We start from the raw sequence: 25,702 nt of genomic DNA on the forward strand, positions 1-25,702 counted from the left end.
TCTTGTATACCTCGACAAAATGTCTTCAACGTTTGTTTCGAGGGCCAGGTTTATGGACTATTCACTTTAACGCACGCAGCTTCAGAAGACATTGTGATGACATACATGCTTACGTGGTATCCCTTCACCACCACTTTTCCTTCATCTGTATGTCTGAGACGTGGATATCATCTGACATTAAAAGCTAATGTTGCCTACCACACTACTCACCTGAGTACTGTCCCCGACAATCAAACAGTCATGGTGGATCTGCTATCTTTGTATCATAACAACCTCTCCCTCCTAGCTAACAAAGCTGAATTTCTTTGGATCGAAATTGATGACGTACACAATATGATGCTATAAAAACCATCACAACTTGCATATATCGCTCGCCATCATCGTCTCTCTGAGTTCCGCTCTGGGGGGGTAGTCTGCTAGAGTCCACCTAGTGGAATGTCCATTTCGGCTGCTGCTGATTGGATGCAGCTGTGCGAGAGAGGAGAAGACAAGAGGCCCGAGCCAATCAGCAGCAGCCGAAATGGACAGTCCACTAGGTGGACTCTTGCAGAATACCTCCCCTGCACTATACGAAAGCCTAGACAAGATATCATGCGAAAGAAATTCAAAGATTATCCATTCCACTGTGTGAAAGTGAATGACCAGCGAAGCTGTTTAGCACACAACATACAGGCGACATAGAATTTTTAAACAAAAGTATGAACATATTTATTGCCCTGACCACTCGTCGTCGAGACGATAAGTGCGTGCACACACATTCTCGTGTCACCTCTGTTATCAAATGCGTCCGTCAAGTAAGACAATGAATGGCTCATGCCCCCTTAAGCAATGGTTCATGCCGCCGTACGTAAAAATTGGAAGGACGCCTAAGCTCTTACTTTAAGAGTGGGATGCGATAGTATTCAAAGATCCCTGACTGCTTCGCACGCTTTCCGGCAACTGCAGCTTATGTAAACCCAATGTTTACCGGAAAACGCTGGCGGCGAACGCTGTGCACGAAGGCCATCTTTCTGGTGGAAACGCGGCCTCTTGCGTGGGCCGCGATGCGGCGGAGGCGAAGGAAACCTAGAGATGTGGCAAAGAACCCGGTGCGCCGCTTTATGGCCTTTGAGATTCGTGTGCCGGCGGAGGCCACGGCCGCTTCATAAATGTTAGAAACGCTGGGAAAAGGGCTTCGCTTTTTTGAGTTTCCGCCTAAGAGAATTCTGTTTTCCCGTATATTAAGATTACACTCCGACGCTATCATGCCTGTAGGCTGTGTGTAAGTCGTGCTTTACGATTTTTCTTACGTATTTTAGCTTGATAAACTCCATTAGTTCAGTAACTTCCTTGTGCTACATGGAGCGCCTGCGTGGTTAGGCATGCGTAGTTCGAGATGACTTCTTCCAAAACGACGTCCTACGCTGGACGGCGCCGCCGGACTTTGTGCAACACGGGGATCTAAACGCTCTTGCGTTAAAAAAATGTAATGCGGAATGACAACTATACACCTGCTGTCACTATACACAGAAAGGAATGACAACTATACACCTATGAAATCAACACACAGTCGGAATAACACAGCTACGAAGAGCTTGAAAATAGACCGTTAACTATCATTAATAATGTAAAAAATTGGTCCAGTGGCAATGAACGCGTGCCAGGTGATAATGAGTTTCTATAATCGACGTTCACCTCAACGTCTTCATGTCCTTGTATCTGCAGATAACTGAAGACACAGGCGTCAGTACACCACCAAGGGATTCAATAAATCATTATTCGGGATGGCTCCACCGAATTCGGGTTTCGAAGGACAGAGTGAAATGCGCCAACCCACGCGAAACTCGGTGCGCCTGTGCGCAACAGAGTACGCGAAGCACAACAAACTCGACCGGAAGTTCGGCGAGTTCGTGCTCGACTTTTGTCAGCTGGCCTTCGGCGCCGAGCCTGACTCCTCCCAGCAGTTCCTCGACGTTGGATGCGCGACGGGCGACTTCACGCGGGAATTCTTGCTGCCCCGATGCCTGCCTTGCCGGAGGATCGTCGGTGTGGACTGTTCTCGGGAAATGGTCGAGTACGCGAGAATCAACTCGGCCCACGAGAAGCTCGACTTCCGAGTGCTCGACATCGCTGGCGACGTCTCTGGATTCTTGGAAGAGTTCGGCCACTTCGACAGGGTCTATTCCTTCCTTTGCCTCCACTGGGTCGATGACATCGTGGCAGCCTTCAAAAACATAAGCCGACTTATGTCGCCCACTGGCGAGTGCCTTCTTGCGTTCTGCGCAGTCCTTGAGCTTGCCGATGCTTGGAAGGCGCTGGCAGCGATGGACCGCTGGGCGAAGTACTCCGAGGTATGGCCGGGAAATCTTCAATGGAGTGGCGAGGCTTTGTTTTTACTGCGATAAATGAATCGATTTATTAGAATACTGATTCGAGCTTAACGTTTTCAAGCAAAACACTTGTGTGAAACACTGTGCAAGAATCGAGGAGAGGGGTGCGGACGGTAACAATTTTTTGCCATCTACGGCTTTTTATCTTACGTATACGCACGTTTCTTTTCTGTGTGCGTGCGTGTTTTCACTTTCTTTTTTTAATTTTGACTGCAGCGTGTTATGGCCACCGCAGCCTGAATTGAACGCCCGACCTCGTTCTCTGCTACAAAATGCTTTGACCGCTAGCCAATGCCGGAGACATCTGAAATATTTTGACACACCTTTACGCTGGATAACTTTTTCAACAAGAGGGACGATTGAGGTTTTCGAAAAAAAAAAAGCTGATAACTCAAGACTGTCTAGAGAATGAAGTTGTGGCCTTTAAAACTCAGCAATCTTCTTAGACCAATGCAACTGTACAGCGGATACTTATAACTAGAGATGTGTTTATAACTTTTCTGGTACGCCGCCTCCAGAACATTTCCGCACGGTCTATCAAAGAATTCAACAACATTAATTTATTCGTCGTTATATGGAATGCTAACATTTGCTATGAAAAAAAAACATGACAGGTGAAAATAAGCGAATCACAACGACTTCGACACACTACCGTGTCTTCCCAAAGCATTTCACAAAAATGTGTATGGCCTTAAGATAATTTTATTGAGTGTATAGCATCTTAAGGTGCAGTGACAAAATTCGGAATCGGAACGTTGTTATACATTATGCCTTCTATCGTTTTGTGAGGTTGAAGGACCTAAAACTGCAAGGCGGATTATTAGAGGGGCCGTCGCCGAGAGGTGCAGATTAATTCTGATCACGTAGAGTTCCTTAATGTGCATGCATCCAAGGTATGATGCACAAGCACTCTTGCATTCCATCTCCACCAGAATGCAACTGCCTCGACAGGCAATCGAACCCATGACCTCGACCGCAGCTGCGCAACGCCGTAGAAACTGCGCCACCGATGCGGGTACCGCCGGATTAATGTCAGTCTACAAATACTGACTTGATCACTATCCCTTGGTATCGTTCTTTCCAACTTTTCTGCCCAAGTTCCTATCGGTATTTGAAAGAAGATTAGGCTTGCGCTAATACGTGCTGTTTCGAGCTTTCGAGATTGCAGCGTAGCTGCAACACACGCTGAAGAAGTCGAACAATTAACAAGCTTCTTACCGCGGAGCCAAACGCAAAGTCTTCATCGGTAGGAAAGAGAAAGGGGTCAGTTGTATTTGCATAGATGTAAATGAAATGAAGTCGCGCGCATTATGTGCCTTTTTGCAAGGATTAAACTGAACAAAAAGCTTTCCCTTAACCCAAATTCCATGAAGTGCGTGAAATCTGCTGCTTCTCATTTTTTTTTTGGCAGATGTTGCTGAAGTTTGTCCCTAAAACACAAGAAAAGGAGGACGTCCACGAGCATCTCAAGTTTGTATCGAGACTTCTGCAAGAGGCCGGCCTTTTTCCCACTATCAAGGAGGTTCTGAAGTCCCCCATATTTCGTGGGTGGAGTGAAGATGACATCCATGGTAATTAAGCGGCGTCCCATAGCGTTGCCGCATTGCACGATATGGTTATGCAGTACTGACAAGCAGTATCGACAGTTTTGAGCAGAAACTGCGCAAAGAATAGGGAAGAAAAAAAGGGACACACAACGGTGCTGTGGTTGGTCCGTTTGGTCCATTTCTTTCGTCCTGTTCCTTCGCGATGTTTCTGCGCTGTTTCTGAACCGATCAGCCCAAATGCGTACGTTTCAGCGGTATAAACAGTACTCTCATTTCATGTCATTTGCATAGCGCTGTGACGATCATACTTTTTCTCTTTAATCAAACAAATGTCACGACGAACGGTCGTTAATGGCCACCCTCCACGCCAAAGCTTCCGATCTGGCACAAGAAATGAACATTTCGTCATGACAACGACAACACGAAATATGATTAATGGTGAAAAGGCGCAGCAGCTTGGTTGTGGAACGAGGACCCCCCTTTTCTCGAAGTTGGCGCCCAAGCCGACTGGGCCTTGTTTACATCTACATTGCTGGAGCTCAGCGTGGCTAACGGTGAACCCGTAATTCCGTTACTGGCGCGCACCCGGTCATAGGGATTGTCCAATAAATGGGTCTGAGTAAACAATTATAAAATTATTATTTTTTAAATATAGTGAATCACCCCGAAGTGAAGGGACAGCAGAGCAATGAGAAACACCATAGTCGGTGTGCTACCAGTGGCTTGGGTTTTATCGGAGTTTCGAGTGATGTGGTGAAGGACCTTTGCCCTAATCAAAAGGCCATATTTAGTGTCAATTTCAACGAGTGCTCTTCACCGCAGCAATACCACCTCGCCGCAGCAATACCACCTCGCCGCAGCGCAGCGGCACCTAAACGTGTGGTGTCATTTAGAATTATTGGCATTGTAAACGGGATGAATCAGCAGTAACACTATATATGTTCTTAATTTAGGCAGGATTTCGAAAAGGACCTTGCGTTATAGTAAAGAGGAGTACTTACCCTGAGTTTAAGGTAAGTATTAAGGATATGCATATATTGAAATCACATTAACATGATCACTCGTCATTAGCCAAGACAAGGCAGCGTTCCATCCAACACACGAACAAAGATGGCGATTTCCTTGGATGACATCATAGGGCTGACAATAAAATTCGAAATGTGAATAACCAGGTTCTAAAGTACTAGCGTCACTGCATTATGTACTATTGTTCATGAAATGTTATGGCATCTACACACTTCGACGTACCGAAGTAAGCTCAACAAACGCACTCGCCGGCGAATGCGTTCGACATCGAGTGTTAACAAACTATTGCGTGTGGCAGCCTGCGAAGAAACACTAACAGCGAAGTCCGCCCACTCAAATGGACAGTAATTATGGCCGTCTGACGAGGGCATATATTTGTTTCACACAGTAAATAGTTTCGTGCTGGGTTTGTAGAAGTTAGACACAAATATGGTCCAAAGTGCTTCAACGCTTTCAATACATGTAGTCGAGAGTACATAAAACATAATCACTGCCGAGCGCTTTGATCTCCAAGCGCCCTATCATGCAATGTAAGACCCATAACCCATGCATTTGAGCGCATTACATTCCAGTTTATAGGTTACTACCAAAAGGTTAGAGAGCGCGTGGCCTTACAGTAATAGTTGAATTTGGGTGGTTTCCATTTTAATGCGAGTTGCCTTTTTCGCCTATTTCTCCCGTTTTGAGCCTATCTATCTATCTATCTATCTATCTATCTATCTATCTATCTATCTATCTATCTATCTATCTATCTATCTATCTATCTATCTATCTATCTATCTATCTATCTATCTATCTATCTATCTATCTATCTATCTATCTATCTATCTATCTATCTATCTATCTATCTATCTATCTATCTATCTATCTATCTATCTATCTATCTATCTATCTATCTATCTATCTATCTATCTATCTATCTATCTATTTTTCTTTCTTTCTTTCTTCCCGCCTCTTTATCGCACATGTTCGTCGTCACGCCTTCTACCCCGCACCCTGCGACGGGAGTTCTCCATTTGCTGGGCCACTACCTAAGTGTTTCTGATCGTGAACCCCTTGGCGTCATTCGATTGCCACCATTCCAGCTCCGTGATCATAATTTCGCCTTCCTTTCGTAGCCATGCGTTCTCCTCCGACCCCGTAGTGCAAGTTGACAAATTCCTTGGGCCGATAGGCATGTATTCGTGGTCCTGACGCCGTCGTGGTCGTCACATCATCATCATTTCAGCTTTGTCATCCGTCTCTGGTCGTCATCGTCATCAAGACAATTGTCTTCACACAGACGTCGTTGTGTCATCGTCCTCGCGCTGTCGTTTTAACATTGTCATCACATCAGTAGGGTGATCCCATTGTCGTCTTGCAGCCGGCCTAATACCACCTTCACCTTTCTTCGTAATTCTATGGTAATCATTGCAAACATCACTTACAGCTCGTACATATACAGAGGGACCGACAGAACGACGAAGACAAGCGCTGACTTCCAACAGGTTTTTATTTTGAGTAACAAGCATGTATAGCAAGACATGAAGACAAAAGCCCTCCCTCCAAAGCACGAAGCCAGCAGGAGCACGCATTTAAAATTCAAAGCAACCATGACCGCCTCCTCAAGATGAATGAGCACGCATGTGCGACCTCAGGAAAGCAAGTCATTTATCTGTTAATCCAATTGACGGCTTACTAACCGAGTCACCTTCAGCGATCGCTGCTGCATCAGTGATAAGTCTAGTGGTTTCATTTGGATGCCTAGCTAAGATAGGCTGTATTCTAAGAGCGGCTAAAAGTGGCTGTACTCCAGGCATCCCAACGAAAACACTAGAGTGATTTCATGAGCTATGATTATTGGTTACCATAAAAAACCCTGTCCACGGATTATAGTATTTTGTATTCCAGTGCCCGCGAGGAGAAGGAGGTGGACCGAAAAGGAGAAAGCAGGGATGCTAAGAGGAAGGCTTTGTGTCGGGCCCAACTCCGATGCCGCCTATTCAAATCCATGTAAAACACAGAACCACTTTTCTGAGATATCCAGTTGGCCGATTTAAATGAAATTTGTTATATTTCTGAGAAAACCTAAACTGGTTGTAACCAGTTGAAGACTGTTCCAAGGGAAAGTTGGAATTAAGGGCTAAAGTTTTTTTAAATATTTTTCAACAACTGGTAAGTTTGCAAAAAAAAATAGAAATAAGAAGTTTACAAATTCGCAGCTCTGCACTAGTAATAGGTATCCGAGTTGCGAAAAACTGCGTCCGTTAGAGCACCCAAAGTGGACAAATTTTGTATACCAGTTTATATCACACATTAGTTTACTACATTACTTACATTGGTTTTACAAAAGTCCTACTCGCATGTTAGTGGTATATTTCAGAACCACGTAAAACACATCAATTTCGTGCGCTTCAGATGTACCATTAATGCAATTTACAGAATTGAGATGTCGTTTTTTTTCACAGCTCAATTATAGTGTTTTAAACTTGATCGTTTCGTTTTCTGAAAATCTGCGATTTTCAAGAACATTTATTAAAGCACTGACGGCCTAAATATAAAATTCGCTACCAACGGTCAGTAGATTTGAACCTTTTTTCTTAAAACGAAACAAACTACATCAAACTGGGGTGCAGCAATTGCCGAGAAAAACGGTTTCTCTTTTGACACGTATTTACATAGGAGCCCGTGAGGTTAAGCTTGCTCTTAACCAGAAATGCGTCTGGTTGGCTACCTTATACTGAGGGATGAGGTAAGTGGGCATAGAAAAATAGTGTAAAACCAGCAGCAAAGTGATAGGAAGGAAGCAAAGTAACAATGACGGCCGAGCAGCTGCGGTTTCCATGGGGAAAACTGCAGTATATGTTTAAACTATGAAACTTCTGTCTGACACATCTCGGGGCAGTAGTTTGGGTCGGTGGCGTTTTGCCGGTTGTGATAACTTGATATCGATATGTTCACCAGTCTAATTACCGAAGCCTGGCTTGTAACAGACGTTCGTCATGAATGATATGTAAGTTTTCAATGTTGCACTTACCGATTGCATTTTCTTTTTTTATCATTACTTTCCAAAGCACAAAAAAGATTAAAACACCGATATGTTGAAGTGCCGAAGAATTTGTGGGTGAACTCAAACATAAAACTCATTAAGTTATTACGTTTTGTCAGTTCTGGAGCCCTGACAACACATTTTCTAAAATGCATAATAAAAGCTTGACCCTTTTTGATGTAACCTATGCAAAAGTAATGTATCAAAAGTTATTTCAACTTATGAAAAGACAGACAGGTAATAACAGTGTTGCGTAATGCTCTCGCGTTGAATGTGCAGAACAGCTTTGAAAGTAAATTCAATATGTTCCTCTAAATTTATGTTCAGCCCTGCAAAGTTTCATAAGGGTGGCATCCTTCTAAATTCGATAAACATTCGGCTATATGACCAACGCGCGTTCTCGTCGTAAAGTATATCTCTTAGATCTATCTTTATAAGTTGTCACCTCATTGCTCACGTTTCGCTACAAGTGCAGCAATAACATTAATTGACTGTAAAACTTGCCCAATTTGTAGATTTCTCTGATTCCCGAGTTACTGAGAAATGGCCAGTGTACTTATTCTGAACACTTTTCTTACAGCACTGTATATGAACACACTTCCCATCGCCAAGTTGATCACCGAGGAAGAGAAATGTGAACTCAACGTCACCGTCAGGGAGCTAATTCGTAGAGTGCATGCTCCAGAATTTCACAAGAATCGCTACAAAGTGTTCATAATCAAGGCATCTAAGATTCCTTGCTGAGCGCGTAGCGAATATGATAGCTTAGAAAAATCCGATACCCTCGCCCTCCACAACTATGCTACGCTGTTATAAATCAGGAGAAATAAAAGGAACATGGCGAAGAGTGCTCAGCTGAAGAAGCACATTGCCTAAATCCTACTAAAAAATTTGGGTAGTGAAAATCTCCACTAGCATATACAAATGTTGCTTACCAAGTCTTAGTTCATTTAGGAAACTCCACCAGAATTTTTACCATAGAAGCCGTCGCTGTATAATGCACCTGACAGACTTACTGGCAGAACTCAGTTATTGCTATAGCACAGGAAGCCTGCATGCAAGCGAATTTGACTCCATTTAGAGAGTTATATTACTTTCCAAATTGAGTACGCTTACTCCATTTGCTTGCAGTGTTGGTCAAACATGCGAAATAAAGGTAACGTAGTCGAATGTCAGAGCATTTACCGCGCACTTTTGTCAGCACGACATCTATTATGCTCACTTATGAAGAATACCAGCATCTAATCCTACGCCATAGCTTCGGTTGAGTACGTATTGGCTGCAGTGGCCTTGCGCATATATACATAAAACGTTAACTTGCGGCTTCCCTTCGCATGAGCCACGAGATGTAACCGCTGCGGATAATCTTTCCTGCAACAAATTACCGCGGTCTGCAGGAGACTACCTTCCAGCTGTACTACCCTGGCCGCGGCCCGGCACTATTTTTCTCCAGCTTTGCTTCGTTGCTTATATATTTCTTTAATTCCTTTCTAACTTCGTTGGACATTTGAGGCCTTGCATATAAAGCTTTCCTAATACATTTACTTCAACTGAAAACGTGTGCCCTCAGAATAACACTGTATTACTGTTTTGATCACACTAGTAGCATTCTGTTTATTGACCTTCGTATCCTTCCTTTGACAGCTTAAAAAAATATTAACACCGTTACTTGTTTAGTTTGTAAAACTTTCAACAGAAATTTCCGTCATCCAACGCCATATTTCACTTCCCACAGGCAACCACCAGGCAAGCAAGTAACTTCAATCTTCCTCATTGCAGAAATGTGCACGGAACAATTTTTATATTTATTTATAGCTATAACGTGCTACACTGTGCCTGTGCAATTAAATGTAACGAGAAACTTTCCGCTTGCATGTAAACGCTTCTTCTTGTGATTTCAAATGTAATAACTGCTCCTTAGTAAATTAAGACTTATTCAGGTAAACAATGTTCTTTTCGTTTAAGCAAACGTATACGTTGTTAACCAATATGCATTACTATTTTGTGTATTGTACCAGGTGCTATCCACATAGGCCATTGGTCCAGCTATTGATCCAACTATCTTAACTAATTTGTTTAATTATTTGAATAAAGACCCTTTTTTATTGATTTATTGACTGATCAATTCATCGAATGATTTCTAGGGAGAACTGCGACGCTATTGTCAACGGGATGTACAAGCATGGTACAGGTGGTTAGGTACAAGTGGTTCTTTCTCTAAACTTTGTTTTTATGGCTCCGAACCACTTCACGACATTGCACACCAATTTCCGACAAAATATTGCGTTATAAATGCAACAACTCTCATCCGTAAGGCATTTGCACACAATCCGTCACGTTATGCGTTCCGAAAAAAAAAAAAAATATCTGTTCGGAATTTATTTCCATAAAGAAAAAGAAAGCGTAGTAAGTAAACCGCAACTAGATCTGAAGCGACAAGCATGACGGTCAGACGAATCATTGCAGTGACCATCATTCACAATGTAGCTGAACGGCCGCTTATAGACCGTTTTTTCGTAGGCGCCGCCATATTGTGAACGCAGTGGCGCCGCCTATGAGCAGCGCCATACTGGCTTGGGTGAAAGCGGTCTTTTGCATGGCAGGTATACGCTCGGCGGTAGGTTCTGGCGTTTGTTTTCGTGGTCGTGCGGTCTGTTTAGTATGACGTGCGTCTTCTACGCGGTAAACTGTTCTGTGAGATGTGCTGAAGTGGTTTAAGGCGTCATGGCCGGAATTTCGGCTTGCGTTGAGGTGGAAGGAAACACGCAGCGCGATGTGTGCGCGCATATTTGAGCCTACAATCAGCCTCAGAGATCAACTGTGTATTTTCGAATGTTCCAATCACTAGTGTCCTCTATTTCTAAGCTCTATTTCTAAGCTCTATCCTCTATTTCTAAGCTGCGGTATAGGAGCCATGAAGCATACGCGACGATCGTAACAGCGTGGGTATCGTTCTGCTACGATAGGAGCTGTGCTGTTATACTTTGACAAGCATTCAAACTGTTCGCTGCAGCTTACATTGCGTGACTTCTTGGTTGGATGGATGAGGTTTCCACCCATGAATAAAATAGTTTTGGCTAGTAACAGCAGCATACCTAACAGTCTGAATTAAGCTTGTCCAGCAAAGCGACCGTTTACGAACTGCGCGAGCGTCCTAAGCAGTAGTAGGTGCTCGATTAGATATCTTTGTTCTATATAGCGCATGGTCCAAGCGTACGGCATCAGCGGTTATATATTTTTAAACGATGTGCGGCGTTAGCTAGTTTTCTCTTGCTTTTTAGAGGAAGAGGTTGATAACCGAATTTTTTTTTTTCGGTTGTGTTCGTTCAGTTCTCTACGACGCACTCACACGTATTACGGAAATATTGCGCTCAAAAATAGCCATCGCATTCTTTTTATGCGAACCCTCTCATATATTATGGCTGTATACAGGCCAAAAAGGCAATGATGATCCACACAGCCTATATGTATCGTGCTGGCTCACCAACCGCAGTGATCGCTGTGTTGAGCAGCACCATGGGCTAGCAAGGCTAGCAAGGCACCATGCAGCAAGGCTAGCGTAGACATATAGTAATTTCAAGCATACTAGACTTGAAATGCGTGAGAACGATGCCAGTGTATCACAAATATTTGATAGCGCCTGCCGCTCAGATGTTTAGTGGTTGCCTTAGGTTGGCCGTGCACGAGCATGCGCTATGTTTAATGTTTTACTCCCGACGCCAATTGATCAGACAGTGAGCTCATTTACCATTTAATGCTGGTAATACAGAGACGCCGGTTTTAATTGTTGGATTAAAATCGATATAAGCAATATAGTAAACAACACATACACGCACCGCGACTGATAATGCCCGTACACGGCGGCTGATTATGCGCGTCACATTTTTGCGCCCCCAAAACATATTTCTGCCTACAGTAGTTACCGATGCACCGAAAGGCTTCCCTGACGACCTTATATGAACGAACATGGCGTAAACTTTACAAAGTAAGATCTAAAACATCTCGAAATCGTTCCGCAGCACGCGACAGCAATACTTTCAAGCAGCGCCGCGCCGGATCGCCCAAGGCAGAGAGGAGGAAAGGCCCTCCGCGCGCCCTATCCTCCTCGCCCGATGAAACGGTCTATATGCTGCCGAAGTTTTGCGTGACCTATTTAAGAAAAAAAATTGTTCACTTTCCTAGCAGTAACCAAATACACTTTGCAACCCATTGCCATAAATGCCAATATTCTTTTTCGAACTTATATCGTAAACCCTTATTCTATAGCACGTGTTCTCTTTCTGAATGTCGATGCATATGATGTGTCAGCCTCGCTCCTTGTAACAGTTACCATATGCACTCTCAGAAATTTCAATCGATGTTCTTTCTGTAAGGTTATTATTATATATCGCTATTTTATGCTATGTTATGCTGTTTTACCTTGCTTACGGATATGTTATACAGTGAGTGCATTTTTTGTGCGTAGCGACATGTCGTGGACGCTTGCGTGTGCGGATACAGAGATTCTTACCACTCTCTATGCTTGAAGCGAAGTTTCTTTGTCGCGTTCATTTATTTATCGGACGGGGATGGCGATCTTTGAAGTTTTGTGGTAACGCGGGTGACTCGACATAAATCCACCAATACATCGTGCTATATGTTACAGGAGCCCGTATATATATATATATATATACCCGCACGTCACAAACACTCAAAATCAATGTACATATTAGCAGAGTGTGGGTGTAGGCCAGTTGCTGATTCATAATTCTTGGAAGTTACCGCAAGCAAGATAGGAGGTTTCAAGAAAGTGACAACACTTCGTGTTGTCCCTTTCTAGAAGTCTCGAGTTTTCCTGGCGGTAACTTCCCGCACAAGTATACTTTAGACTCAAATGAAAATGAAAGTGCACGAAAACATAACTGGCTCTAGGTAGGCCACGAACCTTAAGACACATGCACAGTTTCCCAGTTTGACACTCCTAACGGTAACTCAAGTAGAAGAAGGTCTCCAGCTCAGCTGCCGTTAGCTCTCGTTCGTTTAATGATTGCTGTGTGTATAGGAGGCGCCATCCGCGTTTCGTTTTAGAAAGCGCATTAATCATGAAAATTTGCGGTTTGGATATCGCAAGTTTTGTAGCGTTCAATGGTTCTACAGCATTTGCCCTGCAGAGGTGTGCTGAGCCTATCCAGAAATACTGTGTAAAATAGAATGCCTGCGGGTTTAGCAAAGAAAATCTTGTATGACGTTTCGTTCGAAACGTAGCGTTCCCTATGACTTACTCATGCAGGTGGTGCGTTTTACACAGAACGATAAACCTGGTATTTGGTGTCAACCTTATAAAAAAGCTGTTTTAAAAGGAAACTAACTTTCAAGATACTTACTGTTCTGGTGACATACAGCCACAAATCCTTTGTACTAATCAAACGGATCAAACTCACATGGGTCCACTCGCTTTTCTTCAACGCAATGAAGCTGAGGTCAGGCAAGAATGAGCAGTTGTGATTCGTGTGGTTGCAATCCCAGTGAAGGAAATATCTTCATGGCGGCAGATGCGCGGTAAAACGTATATCTAGACAATGGCATGTTCGTGTCGTGTCAGTTAACTCAGCCGAGGTCGGCCAGCTATAATAATGAGGCTATGGAGGCAGCTTTAGAAGATATTCCTATATCTACATAACTTTAATACTAAGCTGCGGTTTTTTCTTCCATCCACGGAATGTCAAATTTTCGATCGTAATATCATGGCCAGCGTATGTTTTTTTTTTAGCAGTCACTATCATTCTTTCAAAAAGAATATGGCCAAGTGGGGAGGCAACCTTTTTGTCATGGCATAACAACATAATTAGTTCTTTCTTTAATCTTTCTTTCACGGAGCCGTCCTTGCAGCCCGCGTGATATCTTTGTTTGAGTTGTGTGAGATTACTTATAACAGCTTAGAATTCAAAATGTTAGGTATACACCGGAGAAGCGCATTCCAGGGCGCAGCTGTGTCTGAAAGGTGCGTGTCCTTGAAGTATAAACACTGTTGACTGGTGTTGTTAAACATTTCCTCTCCGTCGCACTACTTATAAAGTACTACAAGACTGATGGATCGTTCACTATTGGGCGCATTTCTTTTGCGCACGCACTATCATCCTGCTGCAAGCATTGCGTTGAAGAAGCTCGGCATAAATCAGTAGAGTAAGTAAGTGCAGCCAACTTGACGTTCGCTTTTCTGAGCAGGCACTGCAGGTGAGTACTTTTTTAGTAAGTACCAAGACGTACTCACTTCTGTTGAATGAAAAGTGTTTTGACGACTACTCGCAGGTAAATTATGTGCTGGGCAACCACCTTTCTCCCAAATTTTTACAATTGGAGCGTTTAAGAAGCGATGACTCGTACCAGTAAAAGCAACACCCTTGTCTAACACTGTTGGTGCCTGAAAGGAGGAAACTGACCTAAGACCCTAATCGGAAATGCGTTTGTTGCACAACCGGTGGTGATAGGAATGTCAATTGTTGTTCCACGCTTTTACGATAAAATGGATGCATGAATTTTCATCCTACACAGCATGCACTGCAAGCTCACTAGACGTCGTAAAGGCGAAAGGTTACACGTGCATATAATTAACCGCGTTTCACCTGGCCACTCGCGTGACATTGTCCCGTGATACGACAATGACTAGGCGACGTAGGCGTCACCGCAGAATGAGGGAACGACAACGAAGATGGGCATCAGAAATGGTGAAAACGAGGTAACTACGAGAAAACCTACAAGGTAGTGGCTCGATCAGGGTCAAGTGCTTTTCGTGACAGTGGGGCACCGACGGCCCGAAATAACACCTCCACGCAATTAACGGGAAGTTCCTCGGGAAGTTTCTCTGTTGTGATCCATTGCTGTATAGTTGAGATAACCGGGGGGACATTTCTCGGGAGGTTTCTTTTTTTTTTTTTTTGTAGTCCGTCGCTGTTCAGCGGGGTCAACTCGGGGTTTGGCCGGGGTTACCAACTATGGGCGGGCTACACAGACCGGAGGCTTGTTCATCCTCAACAGAGAGTGCGTGGACAGAATAAGCGAAGTTCACTCAGAAAGGTAGCTTAGCTCGACGAAGGACGACGAAACGGAGCGTTTTAGTTTACTTGCGACGCTGCATTTGAGGCCACTCATAACAGTCCGTCCGCAACCATAGGAGGATTTGCAGGGGTTGCAGCATCTAAGCACTTCCAAAAGACCGGTAGAGTTTGTGCCTCTACATTTTTTCACCGTTTGGTCCAAGGCTTGCCTGGTGACGCCTTCCGGAGATAAACCGGGCCAAGCCGAATGCACAACCAACAATTGGAATTACCAGGTCTGCACGTTCCAGAAATAACACCTTCTAAGAATCATACGTACAGCCTTCGTTCGAGATTCCTAAGGTTAACAAGTGAAAAAGAAAACAGACTTCACTGCATTCTTGAACCATCCTAGTGGCTAACGTTTTATTCGCTTTCCAGATATAGCCAAAGCCAGAAATAAATTAAGAATGCAGAGAATCTTGGGGCCCGATAACGCAAAACTATTTCAATCTGTTTTTATTCCAATCTCCTGACGCCAAATTTACGCAATCACTGACGCAAGCATCGAGTGGTAAGCTTGAGTGTTGCTTGAAAAGCCAAATCAAACGGGCTTCTCGTACATGGGATGTCACTTGTGTTGCTTTCAAAGCAAATAGCATTGCCTACAAAGAGCAGTTTTTCTTATCTAATTAGCTGGAAAGAGGCAAGAAGTGCCCTCAAGGGGAGAGAGTTTCGATGGGGCCGAGTCAGCACAGTGAAAGTAGATAACCGGATGAAGAGGGTAGTGCTTGTAAATCATAGTCGTGAATCTGGGAGCTCACAGAATTAATACTCTTCTGAATGCTTTTCTTGCTGGTGCGTAAAAATTAAGCGTAACACATCTTGTGCAACTGACAGCATCTTTCAAGTTTCAGTTTAATCTCTGAAGGATAGATTTGATATTTCCTAATGCTGTCTTTATGGGGCTCGTTGAAACCATACAGTGGATTAGTATAAAGTCACAGCGCTATTTCCTTTTTCTGAATGCAGCACCACGTAAGGGTGAAGTTGGGAAGTGTGAAGTAGTGCCTGTAGTGAAGCGTGAAATAAAGCCCGCGTCACAGCCGTCAGGTTTTTGGTTCAAGAACAACGAACAACAACCTTCTTCTTATTTTACTTTATGTTGCCTAGCTGTTTGAGCACCAGATAAAATGCTTCAGATAAAACTGTATTCCGAGCTCACGGCTGTTTAGCACAGTAAAAGCTCAACCACACAGGTACGGCGCCCGCAAGCTGCGATGAGCACATCATTTCACATGTGGTCAAAAGCCGTGTGCAAACACCATTGAGCAAAGAAGAGTGAACTGCTGGGCTAGTTGGTTATCGGACATAATAAACGAAATTTGCACCAAAACCACACACACAAGAAAGGAGACAACACGGGCGCTTGCTTCAACTGTTTGATGAACGTAAAAGCATCCTATATATATATATATATATATATAGCCCTTCCGGACCCGGAGTGCATGCGCACGCGTACACGGCATCAAGTAGATTCGGGTAAAAAAACACGTTATCTGAGTACGCGAGAAAAAAATTTCTGCTCGGCCTCGTACAGAAAAACAGATGTGTCACTGACAGTTCTGACCAGCTTTTCTAATGCAACAAGCTTCCAAGGTTTCACGTGCCGTTTGTTATCTGCCTCTACCCAAAGTCCTTACATCTCGGTACCTTGGAATACAATTGCTGCAAGCCCTGCAGTGTTCTACTAACCGTTCAGCATCGTTATTTTCTATACCCTTTGCATGTTCTCTGAGTCGGTCATTCACGCCATCATGTCTGTCAATACAAGCTTTTCCACAGGGCAGGGGAATTTCATAAACGACGTTTGCGGCACTCTGTATGAAACGTTGGGCTTGTATTTTCTGACAGCCAACCATTTGGCCTTCTCAAGATATGTGTCGGCTAAACTGGGCTAGCTTTTTGGGGGCTGAAAACACTACCAGTACGTTGTGTTGGTTAGCCACTTTTTTCAGGCAGTGCGAAACCCTGCGGATGTAGGGAACCACTACAGGCCACTCCTTGTTCACCGATTCTTTCCTGATGGCACCATCTTTTATCTTTTTCAGAAGTGTTTCTGCCACAGGAACCAAGACCAACTCAGGGAACCCAGCTATAACCACACTGTCAAATTGGTTGTCAAAGCTAGCTTGCATCTCATGCACACGCGACTTCCGGAGTGACGACTTCAGGCAGAGGTTTGCGATGCCTCTTTTTACTACTTTCTAGTGGGCGAAATTATGCGACAGGAATCCTTTATGCAAAGACACGGGATTTTAAAATGACACACCGGAGAAAAAATAGTTGTGTTTTAAAAGGAAATTACTTACGTAATTTACTAATACGGTAGTAAACTCCCCGGAATTTCGCTCAATGCGCATGTTCATAAATATGACAATGATATTTGCGAATGGTCTTTTGAGAACCGTGGTTCTATTGGATTGGACTGGGTTTCATTTTACGATTGCACATACCAACAGCGGAGGACTGGACAAGCTTTGGGTAGTATTAGGGAGTTCTTCTTGATATTACCATTGGTAAAATTGCCAGCAGAAAATGAATAAAAATAACGTATGAAGAATTCAGAAGAAACTTCTTGAAATCACCATGAATTCCTCCACGGCTAAGCAAACATCTCTGTAGTGGTTTCTGAGACAGAAAGCTCCTAGTGAAAAAATATTCAGAATGGAAAAGTTTAAACCAAGTTGTAGGAACGTAAATACTAAAATGTTTTTTTTTCTTGAAAGAAAGTAAAGGCAGCATAAAAGAAATATTCATTTATAATCGACTAATGAATTGTGATAGTCATTTTTTTACTGCCCTTCTGCAACATTGAACCTCGCTTTTTTGTGTTCTATCATACTGATACTTCAAAAAAATTATATAATCTACTTGCGTTCACTTTGTTACCACAAACTATAGATTTCTGTTTTTATTTGATACCTAACACACACGTCTTGATACGCACGAATACGCACGAATACGCGCGATTGAGTCGGTAGGTGTCATTGTCTTTAAGGCCATTGTCCTAATCAACCTGGAGGAGAGGGCCTAGATTGCTTGCCACACTGTACGCGAATAAATGCGCTAAAAGTTTTGGACTAGAAACACTGAAACTGGACATTTGTGGCAGTCAGTAAAAAACCGCCACTGACATAGGTAATTCTGCATCATTACAGGTTATTGTGCAGGATATTCGGTAATGCTACATAATACACACACTGCTGCAGCTTGGGCAAGTTGGTGTGACATTCTTTTTGAACAGCGCAAAGGACAAGGACGAGACGTGTGCACATCCTCAGCGGTGTGTATGTGCACTAGTCTTGTCCTTGTCGTTTGGACTGCTGAAAAAGAAACCTATAAAATACGTGTATGAGTAGTAAAAAAATCATCAAATCCAGGTGGCGAAAGAAAAAAAAAACTGGTTAAGCTGATTAGAAACATATAGCTTATTTAGATTTACATAACTCATCAGCGACTCTCTATGCTTGAAACGACGTTTCCTTGGTGCGTTCATGTTCGCCTAAAATTATCTATTTGATGATAATGACAAAGATTTCAGATTCGTGGCAACGCCGATGACTTAGCCTCAACACGCCAACACATGGTCATAAATGTTACAAGAGCCCGTGTATATATATATATATATATATATATATATATATATATATATATATATATATATATATATATATATAACCTACTCATGCAGAGAAATCGCGTGACGTGTTTGCGGAACCGCCACACGCAGTTTAGTGACGATCAAAATGTTTACACGACATACTAACGTCTTGTAAAACAAGGCCTACTCACATCGGCTGTCATCCTTGCAACGTCACGCTGCAAGGTTTGCGATCGCATGACGACTTCGCTAAGTGTTATTAGCACCGCGTCCAATTTTAGCCTTAAAGGATCCCTCACCAGGCCCCATAGCAAATTTCAATTATACGCTGGAAGTTGTTACGTGTCCTCTAAGGGGTGTTCTGCCGCAAATTATTTTTTTTTTTCAAATCGGCTCGATAATAGGCGAGATGAAAATATTTCAGTGTCGCGAACCCATGATTTCAGCGGGCGAGCTTCACCGCAAAAAAAGGGACGCTCTCTCCACTTGCGCCGTCTAACCTCCGCAAGCGAAATTCCTTCCCTGCGTTCTCCCATACCGGACCTCGAGGTTCGCCTGACGCATGCGTCACGGGCCCCGCCTTCATATTTTTTTCTCCTCGCTTTTCTGCGGCGCGGCGCACTTCTGCTGACGGCGTCGCATGCGAACTGTTGCGATTGTCTCGTTTCGCGGAGCACACGATTTTGCGTGCTTGCACGAGGACACCTGACTAGTGGTATAAGTCAGTGCTGCACGAACACCGGGGCAGACACAAGTGGATCAAAGAGCATGATCCCGCGCTGCAACACGGTAGAAAATGACATAGTTTCGGTGTCTGCGCGCGCGACTGCATGACGTGGGAACAAGCGGACGAAACGGAAGTACATCTCTCTTGCTGCGCTGCGATGTAAAGCGAAAACATGCAGACATTCGGTTTGTGTGTTTTATTATTTTTCCAAGTTTTCATGCGTCGGTTCTAGCACATATTGCACAAATAATAGAAGATGGCTTGAATAATTCTCGAAGTCACGTGTCACCACCAGTGACGTCACAGCTCGAACACGCGTACGTAGGTGCACTAGCCCCGTACGTTATCGTCCGGTGGGGAATGGGCGGTCGCGACGAGAAGGTAAGACGGCGCACGATTTGAAATTTCAGAACTCGCTGCGGCGCATAGCGATGTAATACCTTGCAGACACGGTCGTTATCGCACATTGTATGCCCTGTGCTTGTCAGCTCTTTATAGCCAGACCTGGTGAGGGGCCCTTTAAGACACAAGCACGTTTGTCCAGTTTGACACTCATAATGGCAACGCAAGTAAAAGGAGGTCTCTACCTGAATTGCCGTGCGCGCTTGCTGGCTGAGCGCACGCTGCGTGTATAGGGGGCGCCATCCGTGTTTTTCACTCTTCGAAACCGCGTCAATCATGAAAATTTGCAGCTTGCATATCGAAAGCTGTGTAGCGTTGAAGGGGCCTGCGGCTTCTGCCCTGCAGAGGTACGCCGTGTCTGTCCATAAATTTCGTGTAAATAGAATGTCTGCAAATTCGGCATGCAATATTCGTATGATGCTCAGCTCGAAACATAACGTTCTCTGGCGACTTAGTTATGCAGACATTGCATTTTACACGGAATAGTAATCTTGGTCTGTGGTGTGAACGTTATAAAGAGATGTTTGAAAAGGAAACACTCTGCGAAGCTTTCATCAAGATTTGTATTGCTCTAGTGAGATGTTCTAGGAAAATGTGGGCACTGCATCCATGCGTAAAAGGAAGAGCGAAGTGCGAATTTTGGATGAAAGAAGTGTGATTGTATACTTTCACCGTTCTCTCAAACTACTAAGCTCCCCAAAAAAAACCATTAGGTTCTAGCCTGTTGACACGAGTGCGCGTCATGATAGTATATACTTAGTAATACTGTAACAGTAGTCACCTGGAAGAAACGTTACGTGGTTAAGATTAAAAGGTAAGTCATTACAAGCGATATAATGTTTCACAGTAGCCTGCAGCAGCTTTTATCGACAATATGGCCCACCTCTCCCGCAATAGAAGCAACCAAATATCGTTATGGTGAGGAACGCCTTGTTCGTGAAATCCACGCGTTCATTAGAACTTCGAATTGAAGCCACGAAGCAGTTTTTTCCAGCACCCATTGTAACACCTAAATTTATTTCGAGGTATCAGAGCGCCGCTTAGACCGCTTCATAGAGCAAAACCTATGTACCTCCTGCATCACGACGTCTCGAGCCCCTGAGGTTTATACAAACTTATAACTATGTGTTTTTTTCAGTCCTTTAAAGACCACCTCGCATACTCGCCTCACAAAGAAGGCACCCCAAGCGTTATATTAATTCACTAGGTTTTTTACATTCTGTGGTGATGATGATATATTCATTCAATGGCTCCCATACTATTGTTAAATGAGGCTCCGGATTTTTGCTGGCTGCAACCATACGGTCAAATAGGCGCATTTTACCCACAAATTCGGACCGAGCTGCTGTGTCAGTTTCGCTAAGCAGATCCATCCTAAGTGTTCCTCAAGCAACAAACACCTCGAACTTGCTGAAGTAGGTTGAATGTGTACACTGAGAAAGCAGTCAATATTGGCCTTTTCATGGGTGGCAAAGTGCTGAAAAGCTCAATTACCTTTTCTTCAGATTACCGCACCTAAATTTACCTCTAATTTTTGAGAAGTAGTTGAAAGAGCGAATGGCACGGGCAGAATCTATACTGCAGTAATAGGTCAGCCCTGGTGCTACTACCAAACGTTGTTTGAAGGAATGTAAGAATTTGATATTTTACTATGAATGACTCGTCCTGAGCTAACAAGCTTTAGGGGATCAAAATTAAGGCAAGTGTTGTTGAAGTTACACATAGCCAGAGTTTGTTAAATACGAATTGCGCCATGTCAAGTATTGTCGCTGAAATTAATTGCTCTATGCTGCGCTTTTGTGTTTATGATTTTAAAGCGAAGCATACTTTGTCTCTTCCGTCAACTTTTTCACTACATCTATGCTTGCTTTTGTTGGCTATTAGATAATTCCTCGGACAGAACGGCGATAACGTGGAACCACAAGCCGTTTGTACTATGCATACTGCTCAAACTCAAGTACGCCCGCGCGCTTATCTCCAGTGCAATGATGCTTATCTCAGGAAACAACGAGCTATTCCTACTCGCATAGTTGCAATCCAGCGAAGGAAATATTTTATTCCGACATGGGCATCATAAAACGCATACCTAAAAAAGGCACGTTTGTTTCATGTCAAAAGACTGTCCTGGGATGGTGGAGCTATTTTAACGGGGCCTTGAAAGAAACTTTAACCTAAATTCCTTTATGACCACAGCTGCATTACAAAGCTTCTTCTTTTTTCATGCACGGAATGTCAAATTAGCGGTCGTAATATCCTGGCCAGTGAGGTAGAAAGATGGGAGAGCTTGAACGGATGCATTTCTATTAATCAGAGCAAAAACAACGGAAAACACAGAGGTAGAACGACACAGGACGAGCGCTGTCTAACAACTGCAATTTATTCAACGAAACGCTTGAAAACAAAAACATGCAAAAAAATACAATAAGTCTCAGTTGTTAGACAAGGCTCGTCTTATGTCAGTCTACATCTGCGTGTTCCATAGTTATCGCGCGGAATAATAAGCATGTATCCTGGCCAGCGTATATATTTATAGTCTAAGTGTTCTTTCTTTGTCGCATATCACCAAGACCCGGCGCAGCTCTTTTTGTCGTGTTATAATAAAATAATTACTTTTACCTTTAGCTCCTTCATGGCTCCGACATTGCACCTCGTCTTTACATCTTCGTTCGTATTGTGTGTGTGTGATAACATACAGTAGTTCAGAGTTCGAAATACTACAAATATTCCGGACATGTGCATTCCATTACACAACTATCTCTGAGCGGTGCTGGTTAGTAAGTGCACTGAACTGAACGCTCGTTTTTCTAAGCGAGCAGTACAGGTGAGTACGTTCGTTTGTATCACTGCGTAGCTCCAGTATGAGTATGATACCTTTAAGGTACCCAGCTACAACAAAGCATTTGCAACTTTTGTTCAGCGAAAAGTTCATTAACTACTCGAAGTCACCTTAATATGCTGGAGCATCACTTATTGGCCTTTCTTGCAAAATTTTATGTTCGCGATATTTAACAAGCGATGAGTCATACTAGTGAATGCAACACCCTTGTTGAACACTGTTAGCACCTGAAAGGGGGAAATGAACGCAACACTCTAATCTAAAAATGCGTTTGTTCCATAGCCAGTGCTTATATGAATGTTAATTGTTGTTCCGCACTTTTTAGGCTCACATGGATGCAAGAATTTTTACTGTAGACAGCATCCATCGCAAAATCAGAAGACGTCATGAACCGAAGGCGAGAGGTTACACGTACGTACAATTAACCGCGTGCTACGTGGCCGCTAGAGAGACATTGCTCCGTAATACAAGGACCGGGTGAGGTGGGCTTCACCGCAGATATCATGACACGACGACGAAGACGGGCATCACGGTGGTAAAACGAGAAGGATATTTCATTACTACAAGGTAGTGACTTGATCAGAGTCTCGAGTGGTTCTGGTAAGAGTGAGGCATGAACGACCTTAGACAACATCTCGGCCCAGTTCGCCGGAAAGTCCTGGAGAGGAATCCTTTTTGTGGCCCGTCGCTATATCGTTGAGATAAGTCTTCGGAGGTATTTATTTTTATGGACCTGCAAAATGACCTTGCGTTATATTTAGGAGCAGCATTTATCATTAAGTTCAGTGCAAATATTAGGGTAAGGCATAATGGCATGCAATGGCACGTACGGTTTGTAACGCAGTCTCTTTCATCTGCTTCAGTTTCCTGTGACTGGTGGTTGGCCAAGGTTGTACCAATATTCAAACCTGGCGACCGTTCATCAACACTCAATTATTGATCCATTTCACTATCTAGCCCGTTTGTAAACTCCTTGATTACGTGGTTCATTCACAATTAAATAACTATTTAAAAGATAATATGATCTTTAAATACCAACATGGCTTCCGTAAAGGCTACTCATGCGAAACGAAACTTGCTGGATTCATTCATGATCTGCATTCATCTGTTGATGCTGGTATTCAAGTCGGCTCTATATTTCTAGATTCTTCCAAAGCTTTCGGTAGGGTACCTCCCAGTCGGTTATTAGGAAAATAACACTGATAAATATTCACCCTCTTGTTACTGCACGGGTTAAAGAGTTTCTCTCTTCCAGGTATCAATCAGTTCATTAGTGTTAATAACCATAATTTATGCTTCAGCGAAGTACATTGTGTACATGCCGTGTTAATCACGGCAGGTACATAAATCAACCACCGGCAGCCATGTTCTCGGTGAATCGAAGTGTGGCTTTTGGTGACAAAATTTGGTGCAATCTGTTAAGGGCGTAGGAATGATTTGCAATGGTCGTCATTAGTTTATTGCGGCCTTAGCGGCAAGTACCGACAATACAGCTAACCAATAAAACACCGAGTAGCAGATGGTGGGGTTAATTAAATGTGACACAATCTTTATATTGTTCCCAATTTCGAAACGGCTTATGTAATGATGGGACCCGTCTCAAACGACACATGAAAAATAAGAATAAAATAAAACGGTGATTGAGCTTGATGACAACGGTCCGTAATGTGAATAAAAGCGAGCGACCGAGTGTCCTCAGGAGAGCGAGTGTCCTCAGGACACTCTTAATAAAGTTCTTGTCACTGTCACTGTCACCGAGCGACCTTCATTTCCGGCGTTTGTGACGTGCCCATGTAACACAGCTGCTTGGAGGTCGGCGCTAAAGGACAAGTTGAGGTTGAGAGTTCTGCGTCATGCCCACCTGTGTTGATCGGGTGTGCACGCTAAGGTGGGCGTTGATACAGTTACCCCAGAGGAATCCGGAAATTGCCAGATCACCTAAAGATGCGCAACCGGCCGAGGGTGGAGACGGTTCAGGAAAAAAGGTTAAGGCAGAACCCATCTCACGAAGACTAACGACGGTAATGCGATTAGCTTTGAAGCTATGCAGCGAGACACCATATTGCTGAAGTCACTAGAAGGCTACAGCGTAAGAACTGACGGAGACAAAGGAGGAACACAACGTACACAGACGCAACGCTGCCTCCTTTGTGTCCGTCGGTTCCCGCGCCGTAGCGTTCTAGTATGTTCATCCAACAAGCCCAAGTGGTTACTTTGCTGAAGTCCCGTTCAATTAAAATCAGTACCAGTCATTCTGAGACATCAGTTGCTTCGGCTATATAGGACACATACTGCCCACTGGTATCAGCCCTCTTCTGTATTCCTCTCGCTTGCAAAGTCGCCCATAAATGGTGGCATGGTATAAGCATGGTGGCTGCGACAACGACGGAATGATCAAGAATGGATGACGTCGATGGAACGGCTAATGCCATATGGCGACGAAGGCATGACGACAATGAATGACGATTCTGGAATGATGACGCCGCTGAACTAACGACATCGTGACAGTGATGACATGAGGACAATGTGATGGCGACGACTGTATGACGACAGATGGACGCCGAAGCTGGAATGACGGCAATGATTCGACCACGATGGCATGACGGCGGCGTTACAGTGACTGTCTGAAGATGACGCAATGAGGTCGATGGCATGACAACGGTGGCATATTCACGGTTGAGTAGCGACAGAAGCATTATTGCTAGAATGACGGAGATGGAATGACGTCGATGTTATGACGGAATCTGTATGACAACAAAGACATGACTAGAATGTGATTTCGACGGCTGTGTGAAGACAATGGTGCGTCGGTGTTGCCATGACAAGAGTGTGATGACGAATTTGAGTGATGACGATGAAAACACCACGACGACATCACGATGACGAATAGATGATGACAATGATTTGATGGTAACGCAATGCCGGCGTAGGCATGACAACGGCATAAGAACAATGGGATGACTACAAAAGTATGACCACGAGGCGGGACGACCATTAATTCACGAAGGATGCTATGGTGTGACGATGATTGCATGATGACAGTATGACGAGAGGCGAATGACGAAGCTGAAGTGACGAAAATGGTACGGC

At 43.7% G+C, this 25,702-nt stretch overlaps 1 protein-coding gene across 1 annotated transcript in view; it reads right to left on the reverse strand.

Moving 5' to 3' along the window:
- Positions 1–2,260: 2,260 nt before the first annotated feature.
- LOC126544386 (uncharacterized) overlaps positions 2,261–25,702 on the reverse strand; it is a 206,226-nt gene continuing 182,784 nt past the window's right edge. The window contains exon 10 of the mRNA XM_072284956.1: positions 2,261–2,375. Coding sequence (XP_072141057.1) covers positions 2,348–2,375 — 28 coding nt within the window. The 3' untranslated portion in view covers positions 2,261–2,347. The remainder of the gene's footprint in view (positions 2,376–25,702) is intronic.

The sequence above is a fragment of the Dermacentor andersoni genome, chromosome 10 (genome assembly GCF_023375885.2).
Source record: "Dermacentor andersoni chromosome 10, qqDerAnde1_hic_scaffold, whole genome shotgun sequence".
Lineage (NCBI taxonomy): Eukaryota > Metazoa > Arthropoda > Arachnida > Ixodida > Ixodidae > Dermacentor > Dermacentor andersoni.